Here is a 27689-nt window from a genome sequence, read left to right as displayed (position 1 = left end):
CCATTTGATATTCACTGTTGTGAGCTGCTCCTTTGAGATTTTTGCCTCTTTTATAATGGACTCTTTCTTTTTCTTACTGATTTTCTGGATCTCCTTACATATTTGGAAGATAAACCCTTTGATAGGTAGATGCGGTAGACATCTTTCCCAGTCTCTGATAGGCCCTTTTACTCCCTTAATGGGGCTCTCTGATGAAAGTCTGTTTTTCTCACTAATTCCTCTTTATCGTATCATTTTATTTCACATTGTGGATGAGGTTAAAAGTTGCTAATAGAACACACACTGTTAGGACGACATCGTGGAGAAGGGAACACGGCGCGGAGGATTTTGCCCTCGAGGCTGCTTCTGGTTTTCGGAGGCAATCATACTGACCCTCTGGTTTTATTTCCTTTGGTGGTTTCCTCTGGGAACCACTATTTCTTGATTTACTAGCTCTTGATGGTATCTGCTGCCTTCCTGCCACGAATATGAGAGTTTAGCATTTATAACTCTCCAGAACTTCCCCTCTCCTCCCTCCCCTCCCCATGAAGCTGTATCACTGCCCTCGGGTCCCCCACAGGAAACTCCCCCAGTTCCAACGCAGCTGCTTCTGCTCACTGAAACTCAACTAGAGGCAGAATCACTTGACTCAGCCTTGTGAATCAGCTGCTGACACTTCCCTGCCTCCTCTTCCAGGCTTCCTCCTCATTCTGTCTCCTGAACTCTCTCACTTTTGCCTTCACATTACTAAGGCTCAGAATGTTTATGTTAATTCTGTGAACATATCTCAGCCTCCCATGTCCTGTCTGTAGATTGAATCTAAATGTTGAAAACCCAGTGTTTGGTCGTTTACATCATTGTACTTAGAGGAACGTGCATCTCATCAAGTCTGGCTATGATTCCCCTCTTTTTCTTTTATTTCCTTTTTTTTTGGGAGGGGGGGTCTCGCACTGTCACCCAGGTTGGAGTGCAGTGGCACTATCTTGGCTCACTGCAACCTCTGCTTATAGGGTTCAAGCTATTCTCTTGCCTCATCCTCCCAAGTAGCTGGGACTACAGTCATGCACCACCATGCCAAGCTAATTTTTGTATTTTTAGTAGAGACAGGGTTTCACCATGTTGGCCAGGCTGGTCTCGAACTTCTGACCTCAGGTGATCCACCTGCTTAAGCCTCCTAAAGTGCTAGGATTACAGGGGTGAGCCACCACGCCCGGCCGGAAATAGACATCTTGTAATAGACATGCATGAAACCGCTGCAGTTTGGGGGTTTATTTGTTCCCTACGTAGCGCCTCTTACCTCACCAGCACCCAGCCTACCAGATAGCCTGAGCTCTGAACTTCTCGTGTGGCTGAACAGAGGGACTAGGAAGTGCCACCGCTTTTTGAAAGTCTCCCTCACTGAGTCATTCAGTCCTCATTCACGCAATGCTCATAAGCCGAGTGAGTACCTGGCGCTCATGATGCAGAGATGACACTGCCAGGATCTTACAGAAGCCACAGCTCAGTGGGGAGAACAGGGGGAAAGTCCAACAGCCATGCCCTCTCTCTCTACTCACATTCCCCCAGGGGCTTCCTGAGCTGATGTTTCCTAGAGAGTTGAGGGAGATGTTCCGAGCTGAGCAGGTGAAGGGGACAGTTCCAGGGAGAGGGCTGTTGGCCAGAGAGGTCAGAGGCAGGTGAAAGCAGGGATGTGTCATAGGTGGAGGGGAGACGTTGGTCTTGGGGCTGCTAGGGACTGAAGTGCTGATGTTAACTGCCAGGATCACTGTCAGCCAGTCGGGGCTGCCATGTGCAGTTGCTCAGCTTGGCACTGCACAAGGAGGATGAGTAGAGGCTGGCACCTGGAGAAATGTGTCTGTTTTTGTTTTTGTTTTTTTTGAGATGGAATCTCACTCTGTCGCCCAGGCTGAAGTGCAGTGGTGCAATCTCGTCTCACTGCAACCTCTGCCGCCCAGGTTCCAGTGATTCTCCTGCCTCAGTCTCCCAGGTAGCTGGGATTACAGGCACCCACCACCACGCCTGGCTAATTTTTGTAGGTTTGTTTTTTTTTTTAGTAGAGACAGAGTTTCACCATGTTGGCCAGGCTGGTCTCGAACTCCTGACCTCAGGTGATCCACCCGCCTCAGCCTCCCAAAGTGCTGGGATTACAGGCATGAGCCACCACACCCAGCCTGAGAAATGTGTCTGTACAGAGCAGGGGTGCTTTTCTCTGACTGTCACAAAGGTGCCAAATGAGTCAGGTACCCTGATACCAGTGGAGTCAGGTACCCTGATACCCGTGAAGTCAGTGTCAGCACTTGAATTCATTGCTTACTTGTGATGAGGCTTCACAGAAGTGGAGGTGAGAAATGGGGGTGGGGGTAAGAGAAATAATGGAGGCGCTTCTGCTGCTGCACATGAGTAGCATCTTCTCGCTTAAGCCTCACAACCCCCATGTGAGTGAGGGGTTCTTCTGGTGCGGGGGAGAGAGTTAAGGTTAGGTAGCGTGCCCGGATCTATACTCGGAACATCTCAGAGCCTCAAGCTCCTGGTCCATGTAATAGTAATTGATAGGCTCCCTTTGAACAGGGTGAACCTGTGTCCCTTTTGCCCTGGATGGGGCTTTTCTAAGCCTGCTGTCCCTGCCATGGGTGACAGGACCCCTGTCACTCTCAAAAGTGTCCTGGTCCTCATGAAAAATGCCACAGTGGCCCTACTTCCAAGGCAAAGTATGAGACTAGAAAGTTTCTTATGATCAATTGTCGGAAAGATCTTGCCGGGTGTTGGAAATAGATGCTTGGTGCCACAAAGGAAAAGGAGTACCCATGAGGATACTTTTGTGGCAAGATAGCTATCGAGAGTACCCTTCCTGCAGTCCAGGAGGTAAAAATTTCATTGCTGAAAGATCCTTTATCTCAGTGCTAATTTTTCTTTGAGGCGCCGAGCATCTATTTCCGACACTAGCGCAAAAGCATCACCTGGCGATGCAGTCAGGGAGGACAGAGGCTGGCAGGGAGGTACTGGGGCTACCCAGGGAGGCATCTATCCAGGAAGCTACACAGAAGGGGCTGAGAGTGCAGCAATCACATGGATGTCCCCAGAGGTGGGTGAGGGGCTCACCATGCCCTTTGCCACTTCCTCCTGTGTGTCCTTGGCCAGGGGACATCCCCTGCCTGAACCTCAACATCCTCGTCTGGAAGTGGGGGGTAATGAGAGTTGCTCACCTAGGAGGATGGGGGGAAGATTAAGCAACATTCTGTCGCAAGGTCCCAGGGTTTGCCCCCAGTTTCTCACAGCCTCCCTCTCTCTCCCACCTCCTGCATCCTCCCTCCTCTCCCGTCATTGTCCCTGTCCCCAGCCCTCCTCCATGAGTTTTTTTTTCCACTGTCTTACCCTCTGCTCCATTCATTTCCCCTTCTCTTCCAGAATCAGGGAAACTGATGGATGGGCTTCGGCCTCTAAGGAAGGCAGAGACCTGGACTGAGCAGCCAAATAAAAGCTCTTCTTCCAAGAAATGCAAAAAAGCTGTTCACCACCACCTCCAACTGATCACAGACGCCAGCAAAGCAATGTGCTCCTGACAAGTAGATGCTTTTAAAAATTAGAGTGAATTAATTTTAATTAAAAATTTATCTTATATTTTGGCCGGGAGTGGCGGCTCATGCCTGTAATCCCAGCACTTTGGGAGGCGGAGGCATGTGGATCACATGAGGTCAGGAATTCAAAACCGCCTTCCTTCCCATTGAAATCTGGGCCAGCCCAGTCCTCATTCTTTCTGGAAGCCCCAAGTCCTTCTTCCACTTCCAGCCACCCTCCCCGCCCTCCCCAGGCCCCCGTCTCCTGACCTGTCCTCTCTCTTCCCATAGACCCCAAAGTCAGGCCCAGAGTGTAGCCCAGAGTGTAGTGCTGCCAAAGTCAGGCAGCAGACCAAGGCCTCTCCCCCAGGGATGCCCGCCCTCCCCACTAGTAACTCCCCAGGGCCCTCTCCTGCCCCAGCTGACCCCACCCCACTCCAGGCTTCCATTCTCCTCTGTGGCAGTCACGATGGAGATTTGGGCCCCAGCTCCCTGCAGTGTGTGCAGCGTCTCAGTATCTTCAGCGGTAATCATAGATGCGGGCAGCAAAGGTGCGAAGGCTCATGTCTGCTCTCCTGAAGGAACACAGCGCCTTCCTCTGCACAGTTGAAGCAGGGGCTCCAGGAGATGAAGCAGATGACCCTGTAGCTCTGGGCCAGGTTCCCCTGTCAAGGAGTGGATGCTCCAGCCTGGACCGCTCCAGCCTGGACCACCCCAGCAGCCCTCAGGACTCCCAGCCCCAGGCCGTGCTCATGACTGGGGCTGGATACCTAGCAGCCCAAGATGGATTTGGCATCATGTGGGGGTGGTGAAGGCTGCTCTGGGGATGCTCCAAGCCTGGCTGCCATGAGGTGCCCAGAGAGGAAGCACACTCTCCTTCCTTAAGCTCCCATGGTGTGCCCAGCCCTTGATGGAAGTCCCAATTTAATTATAAATGCAGCCTTGATGTTGGTAGTATCAATCATAACCAACTGATGTATAAATGAATGAAATAATATTAAAAATGTTGATAAGGCTTTACTGGAACTTGACAAGCTGGTCATTGCATTGATAGGACTTGGATTCACTCATTTGATTTCAAAAACTATGAAAGATAAGGAGAGTTGAGGTCCAAAGGTCAATACATGACCAGGTGTGGTGGCTCATGCCTATAATTCCAGCACTTTGGGAGGCTGAGGCAGGTGGATCACCTGAGGTCAGGCATTCAAGACAAGCCTGGTCAACATGGTGAAAACCCATCTCTACTAAAAATGCAAAAATTAGCCTGGTGTTGTGGCTCATGCCTGTAGTCCCAGCTGTTCAGGAAGCTGAGGCAGGAGAATCACTTGAACCTGGGAGACGGTGGTTGCAGTGAGCTGAGATTGTGCCATTGAAACCCAACCCCGGGTGACAGTGCGAGACTCCGTCTCAAAACAAAACAAAACACTGGCGCTTTCATGCTGGTATTGGAAGAGCGGGCATTGGCAAGGACCGTGGCTGAAGAGGACAAAAAGAAGAGCACTGAAAAGCAAACTGTCAGCCACCCTGCCTGGCCGTGAACTCTAACGTGTGTCCCAAGGAATGTTGGGAGACCCCAGCAGTTTTACAGTTGGTGCATTGAACAGGGTACATTAGTGTGAATTATTCATCCAATACTGAACACCCACCTGTGCATGGCACGCTTTCCCAGTGAAGAGGGCAGGGCTGGTGTTCCTGCTGTGTGCCGGGGAGGGAGGCAGACGCATGGGCTGTCATGGGAGAAGCTGGGCTCCAACAGCCAGTGGTAAGTGACCCATGCGCAGGCACAAAAGCCCTGAGGAGGACACCAGCTTGTGCACTTGAGGGAGCATCACCCACTTGGCTCAACAAAGGTTTGGTGGAGTGTGTGTGTGTGTGTGTGTGTGTGTGTATGTGTGTTTGTGCATGTGGGTCTCACACGTGTATTTGTTGATATACACAAGAGGATTGGAGGAAATACAGGAAAACGCTTTTGCCATCCTGCGCTTGAGAAAACTGGCATGAGCAAGACACACAATGCCAAACACTATGGCCCCCAGGCCTCCCTGCCACAGGGATGCCACCTTTTCTGCACTAAGTGTTTCCATGAGGCTGGCATGCAGTCTTCCCTAGAGAAGCAACATACCGTAGAGAGACAGGTAAGAATTTCTACACGTAGAAAGGTCACAACCATGACCTTAGGCATGAGTCCAAGGGAAGAGAGTGTGATATATTTGACTGGATTGTAATTGAAATTTCTGTGCAGCAGAAGACACCATACAGTCAACACAGGAGCGGCAAGAGAACCTCTGCCCAGCACAAGCGAACGGCTGAGCAACATGGGTGACGCTGTGAGCTTGGTGCCCTCTCCATCCAGAGCCAGAGGTGGAAGCCAGGCCCTCTTCCCAGCCCAGACTCCTACACCCTCCACTTGAGCCATCGTGCACACACTGGGCACCAACTGTGTGCACAGCAGAGGGAGCTGAGCTGCATCCAGGAACAGACCCAGGAGCTCACAGAGCCAAGGCCCCAGTCTCCACCCCTGGAGGAGGGTGGTGCTGAGAGCAGGGCCCCCGGCTCTCACTGGCCCAGAGCTCACCATGCAGGGGCAGCCCAGGCCCTCCGAGTCACTTGCTTCTAGGATGAGGGTGTCGGAGGCCGAGGAGCAGAAACAGCTAGGGATGCTTCCCTTGGAGGACTGGGTGGGGTCAGGACTGCCAGGACCTACCCACTGCCTTCTCTATGGGGCATCTGTCCGTGTCTGGGAGTATTCTGTGAGAGGGTCCCTTTTTACCATGTGGGATCAGTGGTCCAGACTTGTCGGGAGGCCAAGGATACCAGACATGTCAAGTAGGCTCTTCCAGAAGGTTCTCCCTGCATCCGGGAGGGAGTGGATGGGCTGGTCAAGTGAACGATGTGAATGTCAATTACATGCATTAACATTCAGTGCTCATTCTGCGCTGAGGGTCCCCTGTGAATATGTGGCTCACCAGTGTCCCACCCCATAGGGAAGGTGGGGGGCAGGCCCTGGCAACCAGGGCTGGAGCAGGAGGAGGCTGACCAGGAGCATGGGGGTGGGGAGGGAGAGAGGGACCCCACTGTGCCACCTAAGCACAAGGGACACTGGTCTCTCCGATTCCTGGGCTTCCACGAGGTGGGATGTCTCTCCTCCTTCTCTGGGTTCCTTCTCTGCCACGAGGGGTGGTGGATACAGTGGGGGCTTCCGCCTCAGGACCTCAGAAACTGCATATGTGGCACACAGTGGGCCTCCCCAACAACTGCTCATGAGCAAACAGGCCCAACCCCTTCTCGTGGCCAAGGCACAGAAACACACAGACACACAAGCACACACAGACAGTGACAGGACAGAAAGGAACCATCCGGGGAGTTCCCAGACACACCCAGATGCCTACTTCAGCTCTGCCCCAAGTCAGAGGATTTCAGCAATTCTTACGGGAGAGAGCACCGGGGAAACCACGTCACCAACCTGATCCTTTAGTTTTCATTTCTGGGTTCTGACAGCAGCCCCAGCACCACCCCTTGAAGCAAGTAACTGAAAAATGACCAAAATGTAGTCACTCTGGGCAAAGAGGCCACTGCACTCATGTCAAAGAGGCCACTGCAGATGCTCAAACAGTGGCTGCCCCTGCCCACCCTCAGCCAGGGAAGGTCCTGGCCTCCCTCTCTGCTGGTGGGATCCCCCAACACCCTCTCTTCTCTCCTCTCTGGAGCCCTGCATGGGTGCTTGGCTTGTACAGTGAGGCACAGGGGGCATGGGAGACAGAGGGCCTCACCCTAGGAGGACAGCACTGTCTCCTGTCCAAGGGCAGGTGCAGCCACCCTCTCCACCCTCCTACCCCCCTACCCTTTGTACCCCCACCAACTTGGCCCCTTTGCCTGGAGCAATCTTTTGGCTTTTGAGGTCACTTGCTTCTAGGATGAGGAGGGCGGGTCTGTTGTCAGAGCCCAGAATCAAAGCCAGAGAAGCAGGTGGACGTGGACGTGCTCCCCTCGCCTGCTCCATGGGCAGGGTTGAAGTGGGCATCTGGGTGTGTCTGGGGTATCCCAAGGAAGGGTCCCTTTTGTCGTGTCACCCTGTAGGGGGCAGGGGGGGCACAGGAGCAGGGATCCCTTTCTGTCCTGAGCTCCTCAGACTCCTAGCTTCCCTGGACCTCACCTCAGAGCTTTGCCCATGACCTGGGAGCCCTGTGGGTCCTGAGGAGGGGACTGGATGCAGCCCCATGACACTGGTGAGACCTGGGCTGGGAACTGGCAGCCTGTGGTCCGTCTGGGATGTAGCAGGGTGGGGTCCCACAGTGTGGCAGAGCCGGGACCTCATACACAGCAGCATGGTGGACTCCAGACCTGAATGGCACCTCCATTCTGGTCCCAGGGTGACGCAGGCTGAGTGGCCCAGCAATCAGGGACCGCCTCAGGATCCCTCCACCCTGGTCTGTCTCTCTCACTCAGTCTGGACCCCTGTGGGGCACTTGCCCTGTTCCCAATTTTCCTTACAGGGACCTGGGCAAATCCCAGGGAAGCCTGCATCTGTTAAGGAGGCCATTCTCCTGCCTCCCCCTTGGGGACCCAGTTTCTTCCTCTCTCCTCAGACCTTCCCCAGGCTCCTGGGGAAACTCCAGCAAGACCTGGGATTTTATCACATTTTCCACCTAAGAGTGATTGTTCAGCCAACATTCCAGGGACAGAAATGGGGGAGGGGCTGTCCTTCCCCAGGAAAGGGTGGACTCTCCTTCCGTCTTCCTCACAGTTGGGCTAGGGACGGTGCATGCTCTCAACCACCTCTGGCCTCCCCTGATGGCTTACAGACGCTGCCCTATCCTGGCTGCAGGAGGACCAGGAAGGGGCCAGTTTTGTCTGGGACATTGCTGCCCAGAGAAAGTCAGGCCCTAGTGCACAAAAGGTTGTTGATGTGGACAGTGTGGGCAGTGGTGGTGGTAGGGGGCACATAAGTCCCTGGGGAGCTCACCCAGAGGTTCCAGGTTGTGGCCCTTATGGAAGTTCTGGCATCCAGGGGCTGGAGTGAAACTGGTCCCCACTCATGTGAAACTGGTCCCTGCTCAAGTGTGCTGGGCCAATGTGAAACTGGTCCTCACTCAAGCTGTGCCGGGTGCAGCAGGGGGACCTGGGAGAGAACAGGGCCAGATCTGCCTCTGGGACTCAGGGGCTTACTTGGGGCACAGTGTCCCTCACATTTCCGCAGGGCTCAGAGGTGGGAGGAAGGGCACAGGGTGGCTTTTCTGAGTAGGGGTGTGTCCCTGCTGGAGACTCTGTTCGCTGGGAGGGCCTGGGCAAGTCTTGGTACCTTTCAGAGCCTTTATTATCTCCTCTGGGTAATGGGGGTGAAAACACCCCTCGCTCTAGTTTGCAATTATTAGATACACTGATGCATAGGAGCATGCAGGACTTCCTGGTCTCTCATCCGCAGCCAGGGAAGAGGACACAGGAACCTAACAGAGAGCCCAGGATGCAGCAGGTGCCAGGGAGCCTGGACCAGGCACGTCCTGCACTGGCCGCAGCAGGGGACACAGGGCTGGCTGCCCTGGAGGCTGCTCTCTGGGGATGCTGAGTCTTATTGAGGACCTTGCCTGTCCTCTCACCTGTCCCCTGCCCTCCTGCCTTCCAGATTCCTGCAGCCCAAAGGGAGCAAAGTGTGGCTGGGTCTACATCCTATTGTCACTCCACAGTGTCCGGTGGGTCTGTTGTTAGAGTGGGGACATCAAAACCAAAGCTTGCCCGAAGGTGTGGCAGAGAACTTCCTTGTTCTGATGCTGACATGGGTGGCATGTATGGCCTGAGTTGGAGAAGGGGTGGGGCAGAGTATCACTGACTCAGCAGCTTCCAGGTTACTATGATGATATATTAAGGCTCCCAAGTCCTAAGAGAATGTTGGTGAAGTTCTCAACACCACAGCTTGAGCAAGTCTCAGGAGCGAGAGGACACGGACCAGGAACCAAGAAGGAACGAGGACATGGAGGCCAGCCCAGCATCCAGGCCCAGGTATGGGAGGCCCCTCTGAGCACCTCTGTGCCTCAGCCTCCTCTTTGAGCTTTTCTGATGAGTGCTCACCTCACCCTCAAACCCCTGGGGCCTCTGTTTTCCTCCTGACCCTCTCTCTGGGCCTGGCCTTTTGGTCTGGGTTTCCAGTTTTGGTCCCAGCAATGGTCTCTCCACCAATGGTACCAATTCCAGGTATCCTTCCACCTCCCGGGGCAGGTGCACAGGGAGCCTGAAAATCCCGGTAGATAATGGTGCTGTGCCCCAGCCGGTGAAGATGGTCGGAGTGGGGATTCTCCTTGCTTGACTACATGAGGGTCTACTATTTCTTGCAAATGTATCCTGTCCCTGGACCTAAGCCCTTTCCATGTTCAGTGTCATCTCGTTCTCCCTGATATTAAGAAAAGGGGGTTGGTTGTAGGACCACTTTGCTATGAGGAAGTCTTGTTTCCTTTCCTTGAGAACACAAAGCGAGTGAGGGATAGAGCCCAGATGCATCCCCAGGTCTACTCAAAACAGTAGAGAACAGATTCTGTTCCTTTCTTTTTCTTTCTTTCCTTCTTCCTTCCTTCCTTTTTTTCTCTTTCTTTCCTTTCTTCCTTTCTCTCCCTTTTCTTCTCTCTCTCTTTTCCCTTCTACCCTCCCTTCTCACTCCCTCTCTACCTCTTCCCTCTCTCCCTTCCCTCTTCCCTCCTTCTTTTCCTTCCTTCCTTCCTTCCTTCTTTTCATTCCCTCCCTCCCTCCCTCCTTCCCTCTCTCTCTCCTTCCTTCCTTCCTTTCTTCCCCCCTCTCTCTCTTTCTTTCTTTTGCTGCTGTCTCCAAACAGAGATTTCTCTAATTCTGATTATGTCAGGATGCATTGAGAGGGTCTGGGAGAGGCCTTCAGGTGGGGCTGGTGTTTCCAGCCCAGGAGTCCTGAGCTACCCCAACTTACCTGAGAGGCACATTTGGGAGACCTCAGGGCATCCTAAGGGATGCGAAAAATCCTATGAATTATCCTAAAAGAAGTCCCTAGCAGGCTCTTCTCCCCAGTGATCCCACTCAGGAATGTCTCTGCCCTGATGCTGGGTGTGGTAGTGTTAATCCAGCAGGCAGGAGGGAAGCCCCAGTGGGTCCACTTCCAGCAGAGGCTGAGGACAAGCAATGCCAGCAGCGAGGGGTGCATGGTGAGGCCAGGGAAGGAGACCCCGGGGAGAGGGCCTGAGGACACTGAGCTGACCCTGGGAGACTCTGACAAGGTCTAGACAGGCCCAGGGCTGTGCTGACTTCCTGATAATCCCCCAGAAGAGGTCAGAGAGAGGATCAGTGGCCCCCACAAAGTGAGTGGAAGCCCCTCCTCTGACAAGTGCCTCAGCATATGGGGAGCACAGGAAGGAATGGGGGGTGCAGGGGAGGAGCGAGCAGCTGAGTTTCTTTGTCCACAGACTCCTGATGGGTCCACATACGTTCACTGAAAACTTTACCAATAACCCTGGGGTCTTTGGACGGCACCAGACCTACTTGTGCTATGAGGTGAAGCGCCAGGGTCCCGATGGCACCAGGGACCTGATGACTGAGCAGAGGGACTGTCTACGCAATCAGGTGAGCAACCCAGCCACCTGCATCCAGCCAGCGCCCTCCCAGTCCAAGGACTCTCACAGGTAGAAGGTTCTCGGTGGTACATGTGGTGTCCCGCAGAGTGTCTGCCACCTGTGCTTTCTGCAGCAGCTGCTACTGCTGACCCCACGGTTGGAGAAGACTTCAGCTTCAGTCACCCTCCACGGCCAGGTGGGGTCAAGTCTGCCCGATGGCAAAGTGCTTCCTGAAGACCCTCCCGGGATCCCCTCCTCACAGACGCAGCTCTCCCCAGGAATGATTCAGAACTGTGGGATTTGAGGACTCAGGGCCTACCTGACCTCATAAGGCCAGGATTCCTCAGTACCTGCTTCTGGGCTTTAATCCTGCGGGGAGAGAGACTGAGGCAGGAGAGGCCGACCACGGATTCTGTCCTGACCAGGGTAGAGCCCACAGCAAGGCCAGAACAGGCCCACATCAGGATGCAGGGATGGCCAGCATTTGGGGAGGAGCCGGGACAGGATGGGCCAAGGGGCCCTGAGCTAGAGGGACGATCTTCCCTGGCCCCTGCCCAGCACAGCCCTGGTTAGAGAGGACAAGTTCTGCTTGATTCTGGTGCTGGAAACTGTGGACTCCTCTGGGGTCTGTGAGCAAAATGTGGGCCTTGCTGGACTCACACACACTTCTTGAAATGTCTGTGTTGTTGTTGTTTTGAGGGGGAGTCTCGCTCTATCGCCCAGGCTGGATGCAGTGGCATGATCTCAGCTCACTGCCACCTCCACCTCCTGGGTTCAAGTGATACTCCTGCGTCAGCCTCCCAAGTAGCTGGGACTATAGGCACATACCACCACACACAGCTAATTTTTGTATTTTTAGTAGAGACAGAGTTTCACCATGTTGGCCAGGCTGGTCTTGAACTCCTGACCTTATGATCCACCTGACTTGGTCTCCCAAAGTGCTGGGATTACAGGCATGAGCCACCATGCCCAGCTTGGAATGTCCTTTCGAGGGCTCCAGTCCCCATAACTGCCTAACCAATGGGACTCCTCCAGGAATGAGCCACAGCCCCTTCTCAGCACAAACCATGTCATCCACTCCACCTGTGTCCTCTCTGGAGTCCTTCCCTGTCCTTGTCCCCATCACAATCACAGTCCTTGCTGCCCTGCTGTCCCCAGCTTGATAAGTTTCTAGTCTTAGTGGAAAGTCCTTTTCTCTGAAGTTTGGAGCAAATACCATATTTCTATAAGTCACGACAATGACAATTATCCCATGACTCAGGGACCTTCCCACTTTGGAGTAAGTCCTGCTGGTCTTCTCTTCCCCACGACTTTTGTGGAATCCCCTTTGGCCTAAGTCTATATCACATTTGGGCTCAGCACAGGTTGTGGCACAGAATAGAAGCTTCTAGAATTATGGGCCACAGATGGGATGGAGGTAGGGGAGTTGATGAGTAGAGCTGGTCCATCTCCCTTTGAAGGAACCACACTCACTCAGGGGCAACAGGCCAAGGATCCTGGGGCTCAGCCGGCCCCTCTTCCCCACCCCCATTTCTGTAGCCACTCCCTGCAGCACTGGGCCTGGAGTGAGGTTGTTGAAAGCTCTGACTTTGGGTACAACATTGAAGGGGGCTTCAAATGCTCAGTAATTAGAGAAAACACATTTTAATTTAATAATTAATGCAGTATTTTTAAAAGCAAATTTAATGCACTTCTCCAAAGTGGGAAGGTACCTGGGTCCTGGGATACTATGGTGAATAAAAACTAAGATTTTAAATAGAGACTGACAGGAGAGTGCTGTCCTGTGTATATCGGAGCTGGGACAAAATAAAACATCATTGCTCCTGATCTGGGTTATTTACTTATTTATTTATTGAGATGGAGTTTTGCTCTTGTTGCCCAGGCTGAAGTGCAAGGGTGAGATCTTGGCTCAGTGCAACCTCCACCTCCCAGGTTCAAGTGATTATCCTGCCTCAGCCTCCCTAGTAGCTGGGATTACAAGCATGCGCCACGATGCCCGGCTAATTTTTGTATTTTTAGTAAAGACGAGGTTTCACTATGTAGGCCAGGCTGGTCTTGAACTCCTAACCTCAGGTGAGTCACCTGTCGAAGCCTCCCAAAGTGCTGGATGTGAGCTACCACGCCTGGCTTGATTTGTTTGTATTTAAATAGACAATATTTTGCTTATCTTGGGACCTTTGCATAACATTTGATACTTTAAATATTGCACAGAAAATCATTCATCCTAATAATGGGTTTTGGTGACCCCTCTAATTTTGTCCTGGAGGCCCCCGCCTCCCCAGCTGCACTTGGTCCAGGCCCTCCCTCCCTGTTCACAACGTATGACCTCACACTTGGTTTCCTTTTCTAGGCTAAGAATCTCAGTGGTTCTGATGGCCGCCATGCAGAGAGGTGCTTCCTGGACCGGGTTCCTTCTTGGCAGCTGGACCTGACCCAGACCTACAGGGTCACCTGCTTCATCTCCTGGAGCCCCTGCTTCAACTGTGCCCGGGAGGTGGCTGAATTTCTTCAAAAGAACCCACACGTGAACCTGCACATCTTCGCTGCCCGCATCTATGATTGTCGCCCAGGATATGAGGAGGGGTTGCAAATGCTGCAGAATGCTGGGGCCCAAGTCTCCATCATGACCTCTGAGGGTGAGAAGGGAAGGTTCCAGTGGGGTGGGTGGGGAGGGTAAGGGCAGGAGAGGTCCATGAGAAGAATAGGAGAAAGGCCTTGGTCTGCTGCCTGCAGAGGCGAGGGCTGCACTCTGCCTGACTTTGGGGTCTATGGGAAGAGAGAGGCCAGGCCAGGAGATGGGGGCCTGGGAAGGGCGGGGAGGGTGGCTGCAAGTGGAAGAAGGACTTGGGGCTTCCAGAAAGAATAACTGGGGTGTCCCAGATTCCAATGGGAAGGAAGTGCCTGATGAAGGAGGGAAGTCCCTAGGGGAGGCAGAGGGAAAGGAGGGACCGAAACCAGCATGTGGAAGTCTGTCCTGAGAGTCAGGGCCCTCAGTGCCTCCCCCTCCCCACAGGGAACGTGACTTATCTCCCCTGTCCCTTTTTCAGAGTTTAGGTACTGCTGGGACACCTTTGTGGATCACCAGGGACACCCCTTCCAGCCCTGGGAGGGACTAGATGAGCACAGCCAAGCCCTGAGTGGGAGGCTGCAGGCCATTCTCCAGGTGAGGGCTTCCTCCCTCTGCCCAGAGCCCCATCGGCCTCCCCTCCTTCCCTCTCCCTCTGGGCCTTGCCTTCCCCTCTGCTCAGAGCCTCCTCTGGGTTCCCTGCTCCCCCCGGGTGCCCAGCTCTGTCTCTCCCTGTCCTTCTCACAGCCTCCCTCTCTCTCCCACCTCCCGTGTCCCCCCACCTCTCCTGTCATTGTCCCTGTCCCCAGGCCTCCTCCCTGTGCCCTCTTTCTACTCTCTCAGTCCCTGCTCCATTCAACTCCCTGCTCTTCCTGAATCAGGGAAACCGATGGATGATCCTTAGTCTCTAAGGAAGGCAGAGACCTGGGCTGAGCAGCAGAATAAAAGATCTTCTTCCAAGAAATGCAAGCAGGCTGTTCACCACCATCTCCAGCTGATCACAAATGCCAGCAAAGCAATGAGCTCCTCACAAGTAGATTCTTTAAAAAATCAGAGTGAATTAGTTTTAATTGAGGTGGGCTCTGTGGCCCACACCTGTAATCCCAGCACTTTGGGAGGCCGAGATGGGCGGATCACAAGGTCAGGAGATGGAGACCATCCTGGCCAACATGGTGAAAAAGACAAAAATTAACTGGGCCTGGTGGCGCCTGCCTGTAATCCCAGCTATTCAGAAGGCTGGCGCAGCAGAATTGCTTGAACCCGGGAGGCGGAGGTTGCAGTGAGCCGAGACCGCTCACTTCAGCTGGCAGCAGATCTAGACTCTGTCTCAAAAAAAAAAAATTGAAAATGTCTGTTATGTTCCAAATATACAATAGTAAGATTATGCTCAATGTTCTCAGAATAGTTTTCAATTAATTAATTAATTCAGTTTATCAATGAAATGATTATTTTAATTGGCTTCGAATCTAGACTAATAAAACATTAAGAATCTTCCATAACTGCTTTGGCTCAGTAATTGTATCATGAATTGCAAGTGTTTACATCAACACCAGCAAATGCGTAGCTGCCTTTCCTTTTGTAGTGGATCTGCAGTGGGGCAAAGGTCACACTACTTCCCTCTAGGGCCAGAAAACTCAGCTAAACCTCACAGGAGAGGAACCTAAATGCAGACCCCACGCTCACTCACCACCCGTGCGTTGATTAGAAGGGACAGGCCCCACGGGAAGAGCACAGCAGCCTGTCTCCCTGCAGAAAAGGAACCCACATGTGCAGTCAGGGGCCACTGGGAGCAGCCCTGTGCCCACCCTTTCCTGATTCCACCCCCCTAGAGAGGGAGCCCAGGGGAGCCCATGGCTGAGTGTGGGACAGGGCCAGGCAGGGGAAGGAGCTCAGGGAGGGTGCAGGTGTCCAGGCTGGGGTCCGGGGAGCAGCCCCGGAGGCAGAGCCCAGCTATGGAGGGGAGGGGAGCTGAGCCCTGGAGCCAGGAGGCTTCAGAGGCAGTGAGGGAGCCCAGGGTCAGGGCGGCAGGTGTCAGGGTTGTGACTTCACTTCGGGGTCTGTTCCAGGCCTTCTGTGCTGGTTCCCAACTCTGGGATGTGTGACTTATGTGCCTGATTACAGCAGGCGGCTCCCACCTCACAATTTCTGGAAAGTCCTCAGAAGCCACATACATGACCAAGAACAGGTCTCACAGGCGGCTGCTCCTGGGCAGAAATGACTCACTGCTTCTGTGGCCTAGACACACACACACCACACACATGCACAACACACCACATGCACACACACACAACACATACACACACAACATTTGCACTACACATACCACACATGACACACGCAACACACATACATACAACATAGACAACACATGCTCACACATACACACGCACACACACAACATACACAACATATATACACACATACGCACACACAGTAACAGAGTCTTGACAGAAAGAAACCTCCTCCAGCTGCTCCAGAGCACTCCAGGGCGTACCCCAGCCCGCCCTGAGCAGAGGGCTTTAGTGTTTCCCACACAGGGGCGGGCACAGGAGGGACCGGGTTGGCAAAGCTGCCCTTTGCTTGTGTGTCTGGGTTTGATAGCAGCCCTGACTCCACTCATTGGAAGCAAGTGATAAAAAATGTGCGGTCATTCTGGGCAAAGGGGCCAGTGTAGGGGTGGCCAGAGGGCCTGACCCTGGTGAGAGAACCCCACAGTTAGTCATGTCACAGGGCAGGTCCCAGGGAGACCTTCTCTGTCCCCCAGAACCCCACCTCCCCAGGGCACAGGCCCCTGTTCCCTGGGCCTCAACTCACAGCTTTCCCCATGACCTGGCAGCCCTGTGGGTCCTGGGGAGGGGACTGGACACAGCCCCATGACACTGCTGGGAGCTGGGCTGGGAACTGGCAGCCTGTGGTCCTCCGGGCTGTAGAGGGGGTGGGGCCCCACAGTGGTGGCAGAGCAGGGACCTCGGTACAGGGCAGCATGGACTCCAGACCCCAGAGGGGCCTCCATTCTGGTCCCAGGGTGACCCAGGCTGTGCATCCCAGCACCTGCCCAGGGTCCCTCTGCCCTGGTCTGTCCCTCAATAGTCTGAACCCCTGCTGGGCACCTGCCTCATCCCCCCTTACGGGGGACCAGGGTGAATCTCAGGCAACGCCTGCACCTGTGAAGGAGGCCATTCTCCCTGCACCCATCCCTGCCACCCACATGGGGAACCAGCTTCTTCCTGTCCCTGGGGACCTTTCCTGGGCTCCAGCGGAAACTCCAGTGGGGTGTGGGGTCTGTCATTTTCACTCAGTGTTACAGAGGCCGAAATGGGGGAGGAGCTGCTGGTCCGCAGGAAGGGGCACAGTCTGCTTTCTTCTTCCCTGCAGTTGGCCGAGGGATGGTGCACACTTATCTCCATCACTCTGAGGACTGCAGCACTGACATGAGCCTAGAGTCTCTCCCAGGTTCTATGGATGCCTTATACACTCTGTCCTGACCTGACCTCAAGAGGACCAGGAAGGGGCCAGCTGTCACTGGTTTTTTGCTGTCCTGAGAGAGACAGGCTTCAGCACACAGAGGAATGTGGGTGTGCAGGGTGGGGCACTGGCAGGGGGCATGGCAGTCCCAGGGGAACTCACCCTGCTGTGCCAGGTTGTGGCACTTATGAATGTTCCTCCAGGGGCAGCTGTGCTGGGTGCAGCAGGTGGACCTGGGAAAGGAGGAAGCCAGGCCTGCTGCCGGGACTCGGGGGCTCACTTGGGGCAGGAGCACAGCTTCCCCACATTTCTGCAGGGCCTGGAGGTGAGAGAAAGGGCACAGGGTGACCCTTCTGATGGGATTTGTGTCCCTGAATCACTCTGTTCACTGGGAAGGCCTGGGCAGGTCTAGGTAAATTTCAGAGCCTTTAGCATCTGCTCAAGAGGGGGCACGGGGATGAAAGCACTCCTTGCTCCAGTTTGCCATAATTAGATGGACTGACACAAACAAGAGCTTGGCATGTTTGTCTCCTTCCTTTCCCAGGGCCTGGGATCAAGGCGTAGGACACACTCTGCCCTCTGCACTGCATGCCCTGCACAGCCCTGGATGCAGCAGGCATGCCCTGTGCTGGCCGCAGTGGGGGACGGAGGGGTGGCTGCCCTGGAGCCTACTTTCTGGGGGGTGCAGAGTCTCATTCAAGGCCTTTCTCCAGGGTGTGGACACCTGTCCTCCCACCTGTCCCCTGTGCTTCTGCCTTCCTGGTCCCTGCTCCCCAAAGTGGCTGAAGTGTGGCCAAGGCAGGCTTTCCCCATTGTCACTCCACAGCATCCACGTAGGGCTGTTGTCAGAGCAGGGAATCAAAACCAAAGCTTGCGGGAAGACACAGCAGAGAACTTCCTTATTCTGTGACACTGATGTGGGTAGCATGGGCGGCCTGAGTTCAGGAAGGGACGGGGCAGGGCATCCCCGACCCAGCAGCTTGTAGGTCACTCTGAAGCTATGTAAGCCCCTGTGTCCTAAGGTCAACCAGGAAAGGACCACAGGAGCACATGCTGTGACCATCACAGAAGGAGGAGGACCCTGAACCATGAACACACTAGGACATGAGGGCCAGTCTGGTGCTGAAATCCAGGTCCAGGTCCTGCAGCCTTTCGGAGCCTCTGCTCTCGAGCCTCCTCCTCAGGTTCCTTGATGGTCACTTGCCTCCTGTCCTCCAGGGGCTTCTTTTGGTTCCCTTGCAGACTGTCCCCTCCTCTTGACTCTCTCTGGACCTGGCTTCTGCTCTAGGCTCCCAGCTCTGGTCCCAGCCCTGGTCTCTAGTCTGATGCTCTCCATTGAGCCTCCTCCCCTTCCTGGGGCAGGTGTGTGGGGCGGGGGGAGGAGGGCAGCAAATCCCAGGTAACAGCACTGTGCCCAGGGAGCCAAGATGGTTGGAGAGAAGATTCTCCTCACTCGCCTTTGGATTAGCACCCACCATTTCTGGCAAATGCACCCTGTCTCCTACCTGGGCTCAGCTCTTTTCATGCACAATCCCACCCTATCTTACCTAATATCAGGAACAGGGGATTGCTGCTGACACCATTGTGCTATGAGGAAAAGCATTTCTTTCCTTTTCCTGTGAACACACAGAGAGTAAGTGGTAGAGTCCAGATTCACACCTGGATTCATGCAAACCCATAGCCAGCACTGAGGCCAGGTTCATTAGGGTTATGTATGCTGCACAGGGAGAGGCCTGCAAGGCCCAGTGGGTGTTTCCAGCCCAAGAGTCCCGAAGCAGCCTACCTGGCTGGAGAAGCATGGATGTTGCTTGTCTGGGAATACACAGGACTGTTGTGGGATTCTTCATTGCCATTTTCATGTATATAACTTGAATTTTAAAATTAAAGAAAAGAGGCCAGGCACAGTGGCTCATGCCTATAATCCCAGTACTTTGAGAGGCTGAGGCAGGTGGATCACCTGAGGTCAGGAGTTCGAGACCAGCCTGGCCAACATGGTGAAACCCTGCCTCTGCTAAAAATACAAAAAATTAGCTGGGCGTGGTGGTGCACATCTGTAATCCCAGCTACTTGGGAAGCTGAGGCAGGAGAATCGCTTGAACCCAGGAGGCGGAGGTTGCAGTAAGCCGAGATAGTGCCACTGCACTTCAGCCTGGGCAACAAGAGAGAAACTCCATCTAAAAAAAAAAGAAAAAGAAAAAAGAAATAGCTGGACAGGGCTGAATTTCCAAGAGGCCTTCATCACATGCCTGGAGGCTTGGGCAGGCTGTCAGCTGGGGTGTTTCCTCTCTCTCTCCACCTGGTCTCACAGCATTTAGGGCTACAAGTCTGTTTCATTCCATGGAGGTGAGCAAGTCCCAGGAATGCAAAAATGAAACCTACAAGGCTACTCAAAGCCCAGCCAAAGAAATCACATGACTTCATTTCCCACTGCATTTTCTTGGCCAATACAAGTCGCAGTCCAGCCCAGATGCAAGGGTGCAAAAAATAGACTACATCCCTCGATGAGAAGGATGTCAAATCTTAGGGCAAGGGTGTAAAAATAGAGACGGGAGGAAGCGTGAGGTTTACACTGCACCCCCGCACCCACCCCCGCCACTGCCACCAGCCCAAGCCCTTAGAGAAAGATGATGAAAAGTTCACCTTCGGCCAGGCACAGTGGCTCACACCTGTAATCCAGCACTGTGGGAGGCTGAGGTAGGCAGATGGCTTGATCCCAGGAGTTTGAGACCAGCCTGGACAACAAGGCGAGACCCTACCTCTGCATAAAAATACAAAAAACTAGCCAGTTGTGGTGGCGTGAACCTGCAGTCCCAGCTAGGCGGGAAGCTGAGGTGAGAAGATGCCTTGAGCCCCAGAGACTGAGGTTGCAGTGACCGGTGATTCTGTCACTGCACTCCAGCTTGGGTGACATAGTGAGACCCTGCCAAAAAAAAAAAAAGTTGATATTTGTTAGAGTTGCCCAAGCAAGGGAGGATCAGAAGAATCAGGTCTCAGGTGAACATGTTCAAATGAGCACATCCAACCAGGGGCTTCCACAGGACCTGTTTCTTCTGGGAGCAGGGACTATGAGCAGGCAGGGGATGACTATGACCAGGCCTGGGGGCCTGGGAAAGGGAGAACAGGTGGAGGCTCCATATAGGGGGACCCTGGGGCCAAGCTCAAGGTAGGGCACACCCCTCCATATTGAAGTAGGTCATCAGAGTCACACAGGCGGGATAAGGCAGGGAGTTTCATGGCAAGCTCGCTGGGACCCTCGGTAACACCAGCATAGAGCCTGGCCCCAGGCTCCAGGGTAGACGGAATCTTTTTACCAAAGCCTGCTGTCACCACCCATGCTGCTTTGCCTTGACAGTCCCCCTCCTCAACTGAAAGGTGAGAAAAATTCGACTTCTCAAGTGTGCTGTTCAGGTCACACCCTCTAGAGGGCGAGCGTGCAGCAGAGATGTGCCGCACAAACCTTCGGCCCTTTCCTGGGCAGGGTGGGGTGAGAGCCAGGTCGCATGACCCCCAGGCCACACTGGAGGAGACCCTGCAGTTCCGCTTGGACACCCAGGAGTCTGTGCCCTGCAAAGCCTGGGCTAGGTGCTAGGAAACATGGGGATGGGGCTGGCCTGCCCCTGCCCTTGCTTGTTTTTTGTTTTTGTTTTTTTATGGACTCTGTTGTTTCTCAAACTGGAGTGCAGTGGTATGATCTTAGCTCACTGCAACCTTTGCCTCCTGGGTTCAAGTGATTCTCCTGCCTCGGCCGCCGAGTAGCTGGGATTACAGGTGCATACCATCACATCCAGCTAATTTTTTGTATTTTTGGTAGAGATGGGGTTTCACCTTGTTGGCCAGGCTGGTCTCAAACTCCTGATCTCAAGTGATCTACCTGCCCTGGCCTCCCAAAGTGCTGGGATTACAGGTGTGAGCCACTGCACCCAGCCTGCCCTTGCTTTTTGAGTTTTGTCTTTATCACTTAGAGTGGCGTCACCTGGCTTACCTGCCCAAGGCTGCAGGGATGTAGGTGAGTCTGTCCGGGTCCAGGAAACTAAGGTTAGCATCAGATCAGCTTTCATGGCTTCTGGGTGGAACCTAGATCTGCACCTCATGTGTCTTGGAGTCAGGGAAAGGTAGGGCCGTCTTCCCCAGTTCTGCTCTCTGGATGGACGCTCCATCGACAGAGACCCCTAAGAGCCCCATGCCAGGTAAGGTCACACATGGTAAAGACAAGAGAAACAGAACTCGAGAAGAAACACAGAGGCCAGGCTGAGGCCGTGCACAGCTTCCTGACGCAGCTGCCACTATGGTCGCGTCTCTACTCTGACCCCTTTCTCCAGGGGCTGCTTGATGGTGAGTGTCTTCCTCCTGGCAGGAAGGCACCTCCTCTCCCTGAGCCTCTGACCTGTCCCTGTCCCCCCTCTGACTGGGTTTTGGTTCTCAGTGTTGGTCACTCAGGATCCCAATTCGGCTTCTCCAGCTGGACACCCCCAGTCTTCAGGGCTGGACTCTTGCAGGCACCCTTGGACCTCCCAGCCCTTCCTCCCCCTGTCCCTAAGCTCTGCTGTTTCTACCTTTGGGAGGACACTAAGGCCGTCAGCCTGTGTTTGCTGAGTGCTATTGTAGCAGGAGCCGTGGGGAACAAACCTCTCGAACACAGGACTGAGGAAGGAAATGGCTTTTTATTTGGCTGCCAGGTGCAGAGGGCAACAGCCTCTTTCACCCAGCTCCCTGAGCTGCAGCTTCTCTCCCCTTTTATAGGCTTACAACGCTAAAGGGGAAACTGAGGTGGAACGATGTCTTTCTCCATTTGTTGGATGTCTGACCTTACAATCTCTTGGCTTCATTGATTTGCTAATTCATATGCAATGTGAGCAGGGCGGGCTTACAGAGATGAGACAAAAGCAACAAGCTGTTTGTTGGCAGAGGTGTTTCCAGGAGGGAGCCTGGCCCATGGAGACGTGGGGGCATGAACCAGTGCTGGGCTCCAGCTGGCAGAGATAGCATTCATTTGCAGCTCTTTCAAGGTTAACAGATAACAGAGATGCTGGGAACTGAAGAGGGAGTCATTTTCCCAGCTCTTTGTTATTTTATTTCTTCCTTCTTTACTCTCCTTCCCATCTGGAAGGGGGTGAGGGGAAGAGGTGAAAGTGAAGGAGGTGAGGAGGTCTCCCCTCTCACTGTGGTCTTTGAGTGTGCATAGCCTTAAGCTGGGAGCCGTCACTGGGTGTTATGACTCCCCTCGCTGTAAACTTTAAGGACTCAAACAGAAGCAGAAATAAGTAAAAATAAGCAACATCTACTGAGTGCTGACCACCCACCAGGCTCCATTCCTTATGCCTGAATGGGAGCGGCTCATTTAAACCTTGCACCCAGCTCTACAGGGAGAAGCCATCATTTTCATCTCCCCTGTTCAGATGAGGAAGCTGACTGTTGCAGTTAGAGGTTGCTGGGCAGAGCTGGGGTGGACCAGCCACTAGGTCTCTACCCAAGTGCTCCACCCTGGCTGGGGCAATTGAAACAACTCTTGAAATCAGTTACAAAGATTCTTTCCTTCTTCTTTGTATTTTACTATTTACCTAACTTTACATGCAACTTTCCTAGTTCAGATACAATGTTTCAATTAAAACAAACAAAAAGATCAGAGCTGGGCCTGGTGGCTCACACCTGTAATCTCAGCTCTTTGGAAGGCTGAGGTGGGTGGATCACTTGAGGACAGGAGTTTGAGACCAGCCTGGCCAACGTGGTGAAACCCTGTCTCTACTAAAAATACAAAAATTAGCCAGGCTTGGTGGCACATGCCTATAATCCCAGCTGCACAGGAGGTTGAGGCAGGAGAATTGCTTGAACTTGGGAGGCGGAGGTTGCAGTGAGCCAAGATCGAGCCACTGCACTCCTACCTGGGAGACAGAGCGAGATTACATCTCACAAAAAAAAAGAAAAAAAGAAAAAAAATTGCTCTTCTTTAGAGCAAGGGTCCCTAACCCCCAGGCCTTAGACGGATACAGGTGCATGGCCTGTTAGGAACCTGACCACGCGGCAGGAGGTGAGCTTCAGATAAGTGAGCATTATTACCACCTGAGCTTCCTGTTAGATCAGTGGAGATGCTCCTAGCCGTACCTCCCCCATCCCTGAGCCCTGCTGTTTCTACCTTTGGGAGGACACTCAGGCTGTTAGCCCGTGTTTACCGAGTGCTATGGTCTTTGAGTGTGCATAGTCTTAAGCTGGGAGCCGGCACTGGGTGTTATGACTCTCCTCACTGTAAACTTTAAGTACTCAAACAGAAATAAGTGAAAATAAGCAACTGGGGGTCTCACACGGGAATGTTCCCCACAATATCTACTGAGTGCTGACCACCCACCAGGCTAGGTTCCTTGCACCTGAATGGGAGCGGCTCATTTAAACCTTGTGCACAGCCCTACAGGGAGAAGCCATCATTTTCACCTCCCCTATTCAGATGAGGAAGCTGACTGTTGCAGTTAGAGGTTGCAGGGCGGAGGGGGGTGGACCAGCCACTAGGTCTCTACCCAGGTGCTCCACCCTGGCTGGGGCAATTGAAACAACTCTTGAAATCAGTTACAAAGATTCTTTCCTTCTTCTTTGTATTTTACTATTTAGCTAACTTCACATGCAGCTTTTTTAGTGCAGATACAATGTTTCATTTAAAACAAACAAACAAAAAAAGATCAGGGCTGGGCGTGGTGGCTCAGGTCTGTAATCCCAGCTCATTGGGAGGCTGAGGTGGGCGGATAAGTCGAGATCAGGAGTTTGAGACCAGGACCAGCCTGGCCAACGTGGTGAAACCCTGTCTCTATTAAAAATACAAAAATTAGCAGGGCATGGTGGCACATGCCTATAATCTCAGCTACTTGGGAAGCTGAGACAGGAAAACAGCTTGAACCCAGGAGGCGGAGGTTGCAGTGAGCCTAGATCATGCCACTGCACTCCAGCCTGAGCGATAACACTAAAACTTTGTCTTAAAAAAAAAAAAAAAAAAGGAAAAAGAAAGAAAAAAGTTCTGGCGTGGTGGCTCACACCTGTAATCACAGCACTTTGGGAGGCCAAAGCAGGTGGATCATTTGAGGTCAGGAGTTCGATACCAGCATTTAAGGAGGAAGAAAGGTGTCATTCCAGATCCTTGACTTGGGAACATGGCTTGTAGGTGTGGAGGGTGGAGTTGCAGACTCTGTTTAAACCTTGCTGCCCTCATGTGGAGCCATCTTCAGTCAGTGAACACACAAGGTGTGCAGTTTCAGAGACCAGCTGGGTCTCGGGTCAGCATCATGCACCCTGCAGGCATCTGTACCAGCTCAGGGCTTGGGCCGACTCACCCCTGTGTCCATGCCCCAGTACCTTGGGTCCTGAGATGGCAGACAAGGCCAGGAGGCCATTGGCACCTTCTAGATAATGATCTGATCAAGATGACAGTGAGGCTTTAAATACAAAGACCTGGGCGGGATTGCAGGACCTGTGTGTGACCTGAACCCTGCATGGCGGCTGACTTCTGTGGCTCAGCCCTTCGTGATGATACTGAAACAGCAGACACGCACCCCAAAACAGTAAAGGCGAATTCAGACCTTACTGAATAATTTTTAGAGAAACGAAAGAGCAGGCTATGTTTCAGGGGAAAGAGCCCTCCCCTAGCCCTGCAGACATCTTTCCCCACCTGAGAACTCCTGACCTCAGGTGATCTGCCCGCCTTGGCCTCCCAGAGTGCTGGGATTTCCGGTGTGAGCCACCACACCCAGCCTGACTGTGGTTTTGACTCCCCACCACTAATTTCAGAGCAGATGGAAAAGTCTTGCTTGGCCATCTAGCACACTTACATAAATATTCTACAAAAGTAAGAATCACCAAAACTGACTCAAAATGGAAAAAAAAAAATCAATTAGGCTGATCATCAATGAGGACACTGAGAAGGTAACCTATCCTCACCTCACCTCAGACCTAGCTGGTTTTACTGGCAATCTCTACCAAATTGTCAATGAACAGATCATTTCATATTACAGAGACTATTCCAGAGAAAAGAAAATGATGGGAAGCTTCCCAAATCATGACCCAGGATTAGCACAACCCTGATGTTAAACTGGGCAAAAGTAGAACATAGTTTTTAAAAAACTGATTCATGAGTGACTTCAATCATTGAGACATGGCAGTCCAGGAGCTGAAGAGTCCCTGACTAGACAGGCATTACATCTGGCTGAGCACGGTGGCTCACACCTGTAATCCCAAAACTTTGGGAGGTCTAGGTGGACGGATCACAAGGTCAAGTGTCTGAGACCAGCCTGGCCAACATGGTGAAAACCCGTCTCCACTAAAGATACAAAAAATTAGCGGGTCATGGTGGCACACATCTGTAATACTTGGGAGGCTGAGGCAGGAGAATCGCTTGAACCTGGGAGGTGGAGGTTGTAGTGAGCCGAGTTTGCACCATTGCATTCCAGCCTGGACGACAAGGTGAGACTCTGTTTCAAAAAAATAAAAATAAAAATACAAAAATGGCCTGGCACAGTGGCTCATGCCTGTAATCCCAACACCTTGGGAGGCAAAGGCGGGCAGATCACCTGAGGTTGGGATTTCAAGACCAGCTTGACCAACATGGTGAAATCCTATCTCTACTAAAAAACACAAAATTAGCTGGGCATGGTGATGCATGCCTGTAATCCCAGCTACTCTGGAGGCTGAGGCAGGAAAATCACTTAAATCTGGGAGGCGGAGGTTGCGGTGAGCTGAGATCACACCATTGCACCCCAGCCTGGGCAACAAGAGCGAAACTCCATCTCAAAAACAAACAAAAAAGCAAATAAACAAAAAATACAAAAATTGGCTGGGTGTAGTGGCACGCACCTGTAATCCTAGCTACTCAGGAGGCTGAGGCAAGAGAATCGTTTGAACCCAGGAGGCAGATGTTAGTGAGCCAAGTTCACGCCACTACATTCCAGCCTGGGAAATAGAGTGAGACTCAGTGTCAAAAAAAACAAAGAAAAGAAAGGAAAAGAAAGAATAAAAAAAGAGAAAGAAAGGAAGAAAGAAAAAAATGAAAGAAAGAAAGGGAAGGAAGGAAGAAAGAAACAAAGAAAGAAAAGGAAGGAAGAAGGAAAGAAAGAAAGAAAAGAGAGAAAGAAGGAAAGAAAGACAGAAAGAAAGGCATTAAATCTAAAGGCCCCTTGCCAGGTGCGTTGGCTTACGCCTGTAATCCCAACACTTTGGGAGGCTGAGGCAGGTGGATCACCTGAGGTCATGAGTTTGAGACTAGCCTGGCCAACATGGCGAAACTCTATCTCTACTAAAAATACAAAAATTAGCCGGGTGTGGTGGTGCAAGCCTATAATCCCAGCTACCTGGGAGGCTGAGACACAAGAATCGCTTGAACCCAGGAGGCTGAGGTTGCATAGAGCCTGGGTGATAGAGCAAGACTCAGTCTCAAAAGAAAAAAAAAAAGAAGAAGAAGAAAAAGAAAAAGAGAAAAAGAAAGGCATTAAATCCGAAGGCCTCAGAGCCGATGGCTTCCCAGAGCTAGGCAGGTCCATACTCCCTCAGCCTTGGAACTGAGTGTCTGTGTGTGAGTGAAAAGGTGCCTCAGAAGCTACACGTGGGAGTCCTCAGACTTCCGCTCTGTGCTGCTCTTACACATTGTCCCATATGACCTGTATCTTTTCTTAAAGCCAAGTAAATGCATACTGGGTAAAGCCTACTATGTCTCGTTTGATAGTCCAAACCCAAGCTACCACTACTTGTCAAATAGAACGATGTTGCAACTATATCAATAGATTAAAGGGGGAAAAAAACACACACACAATCACCCCAATGATAAAAAAAAAAGCATTGGCCTGGTGCGCTGGCTCATGCCTGTAATCCCAGCACTTTGGGATGTTGAGGCAGGTGGATCATTTGGGGTCAGGAGTTTGTGACCCGCCTGGCCTACGTGGTGAAACATTGTCTCTACTAAAAATGCAAAATTTGGCCCAGCATGAAGGCAAACACCTGTAATCATAGCTACTCGGGAGGCTGAGGCAGGAGAATCACTTGAACCCGGGAGGCAGAGTTTGAAGTGAGCTGAGATTGAGCCACTGCATTCCAGCCTGGACAACAGAGTGAGACTCCATCTGAAAAAATAAATAAAATAAAATAACATTTTAGACGATACAAAGATATCTTAAAAGCCATCTTAAGAGTTTGAAGCATGCTGCCATGCTAAAGAAAGCATTCCCAATTCAGCAAAACTCTTAGTGAGCTTTCTTAATCTCATGAAAGGTTTCTAGATGAAAGGTTTGTCTACTACAAATATCTACTAGATGGTGAAATCAAAGTCAAGACAAAAGACTGACTCCTGAAACCCCAATTCAGCACTGGGCTAGAGGTTTCTGCCAACAGAAAAATGGGCAAAGGATATGCACAGGCAATTTATAGAAGAAATGAAATAAGCAATAAAATATGCAAAATTGAACAGCCTTATTAATACACAAGTAAACACTAGGGGGAATATCAACTGGTAATATCACTTTGGAGAGTGTGGCAGATACTAAAAAGGCTGGCTCACCCAAATGAATAAAAATAAAATGCAATGCAAATAGTAACCAAAAG

The 27689-nt window shown here is 52.3% G+C and overlaps 1 protein-coding gene across 1 annotated transcript; it reads left to right on the top strand.

Annotated features, from left to right (window-relative positions):
• The first annotated feature begins 9498 nt into the window (after positions 1-9498).
• APOBEC3A (apolipoprotein B mRNA editing enzyme catalytic subunit 3A) lies at positions 9499-14572 on the top strand. Its single transcript, XM_039462978.1, has 5 exons — positions 9499-9527; positions 10949-11105; positions 13446-13731; positions 14143-14373; positions 14505-14572. The coding sequence occupies exons 1-5, from the start codon at positions 9499-9501 to the stop codon at positions 14570-14572; spliced, it is 771 nt and encodes a 256-aa protein (XP_039318912.1).
• The last annotated feature ends 13117 nt before the right edge of the window (positions 14573-27689 follow it).

The sequence above is a fragment of the Saimiri boliviensis genome, chromosome 21 (assembly GCF_048565385.1).
Source record: "Saimiri boliviensis isolate mSaiBol1 chromosome 21, mSaiBol1.pri, whole genome shotgun sequence".
NCBI lineage: Eukaryota > Metazoa > Chordata > Mammalia > Primates > Cebidae > Saimiri > Saimiri boliviensis.
Note: the sequence above shows the minus strand (reverse complement) of the source record. Positions and strands in the feature narration are given on the sequence as shown.

Excerpts from the sequence above, each read along its gene's own strand:
- APOBEC3A (XM_039462978.1), top strand. The coding sequence starts at position 9,499 with ATGGAGGCCAGCCCAGCATCCAGGCCCAG. Across the intron at positions 9,528-10,948 it reads AGCCCAGCATCCAGGCCCAG|ACTCCTGATGGGTCCACATA; the intron begins GTATGGGAGGCC and ends CTTTGTCCACAG. Across the intron at positions 13,732-14,142 it reads CTCCATCATGACCTCTGAGG|AGTTTAGGTACTGCTGGGAC; the intron begins GTGAGAAGGGAA and ends TCCCTTTTTCAG.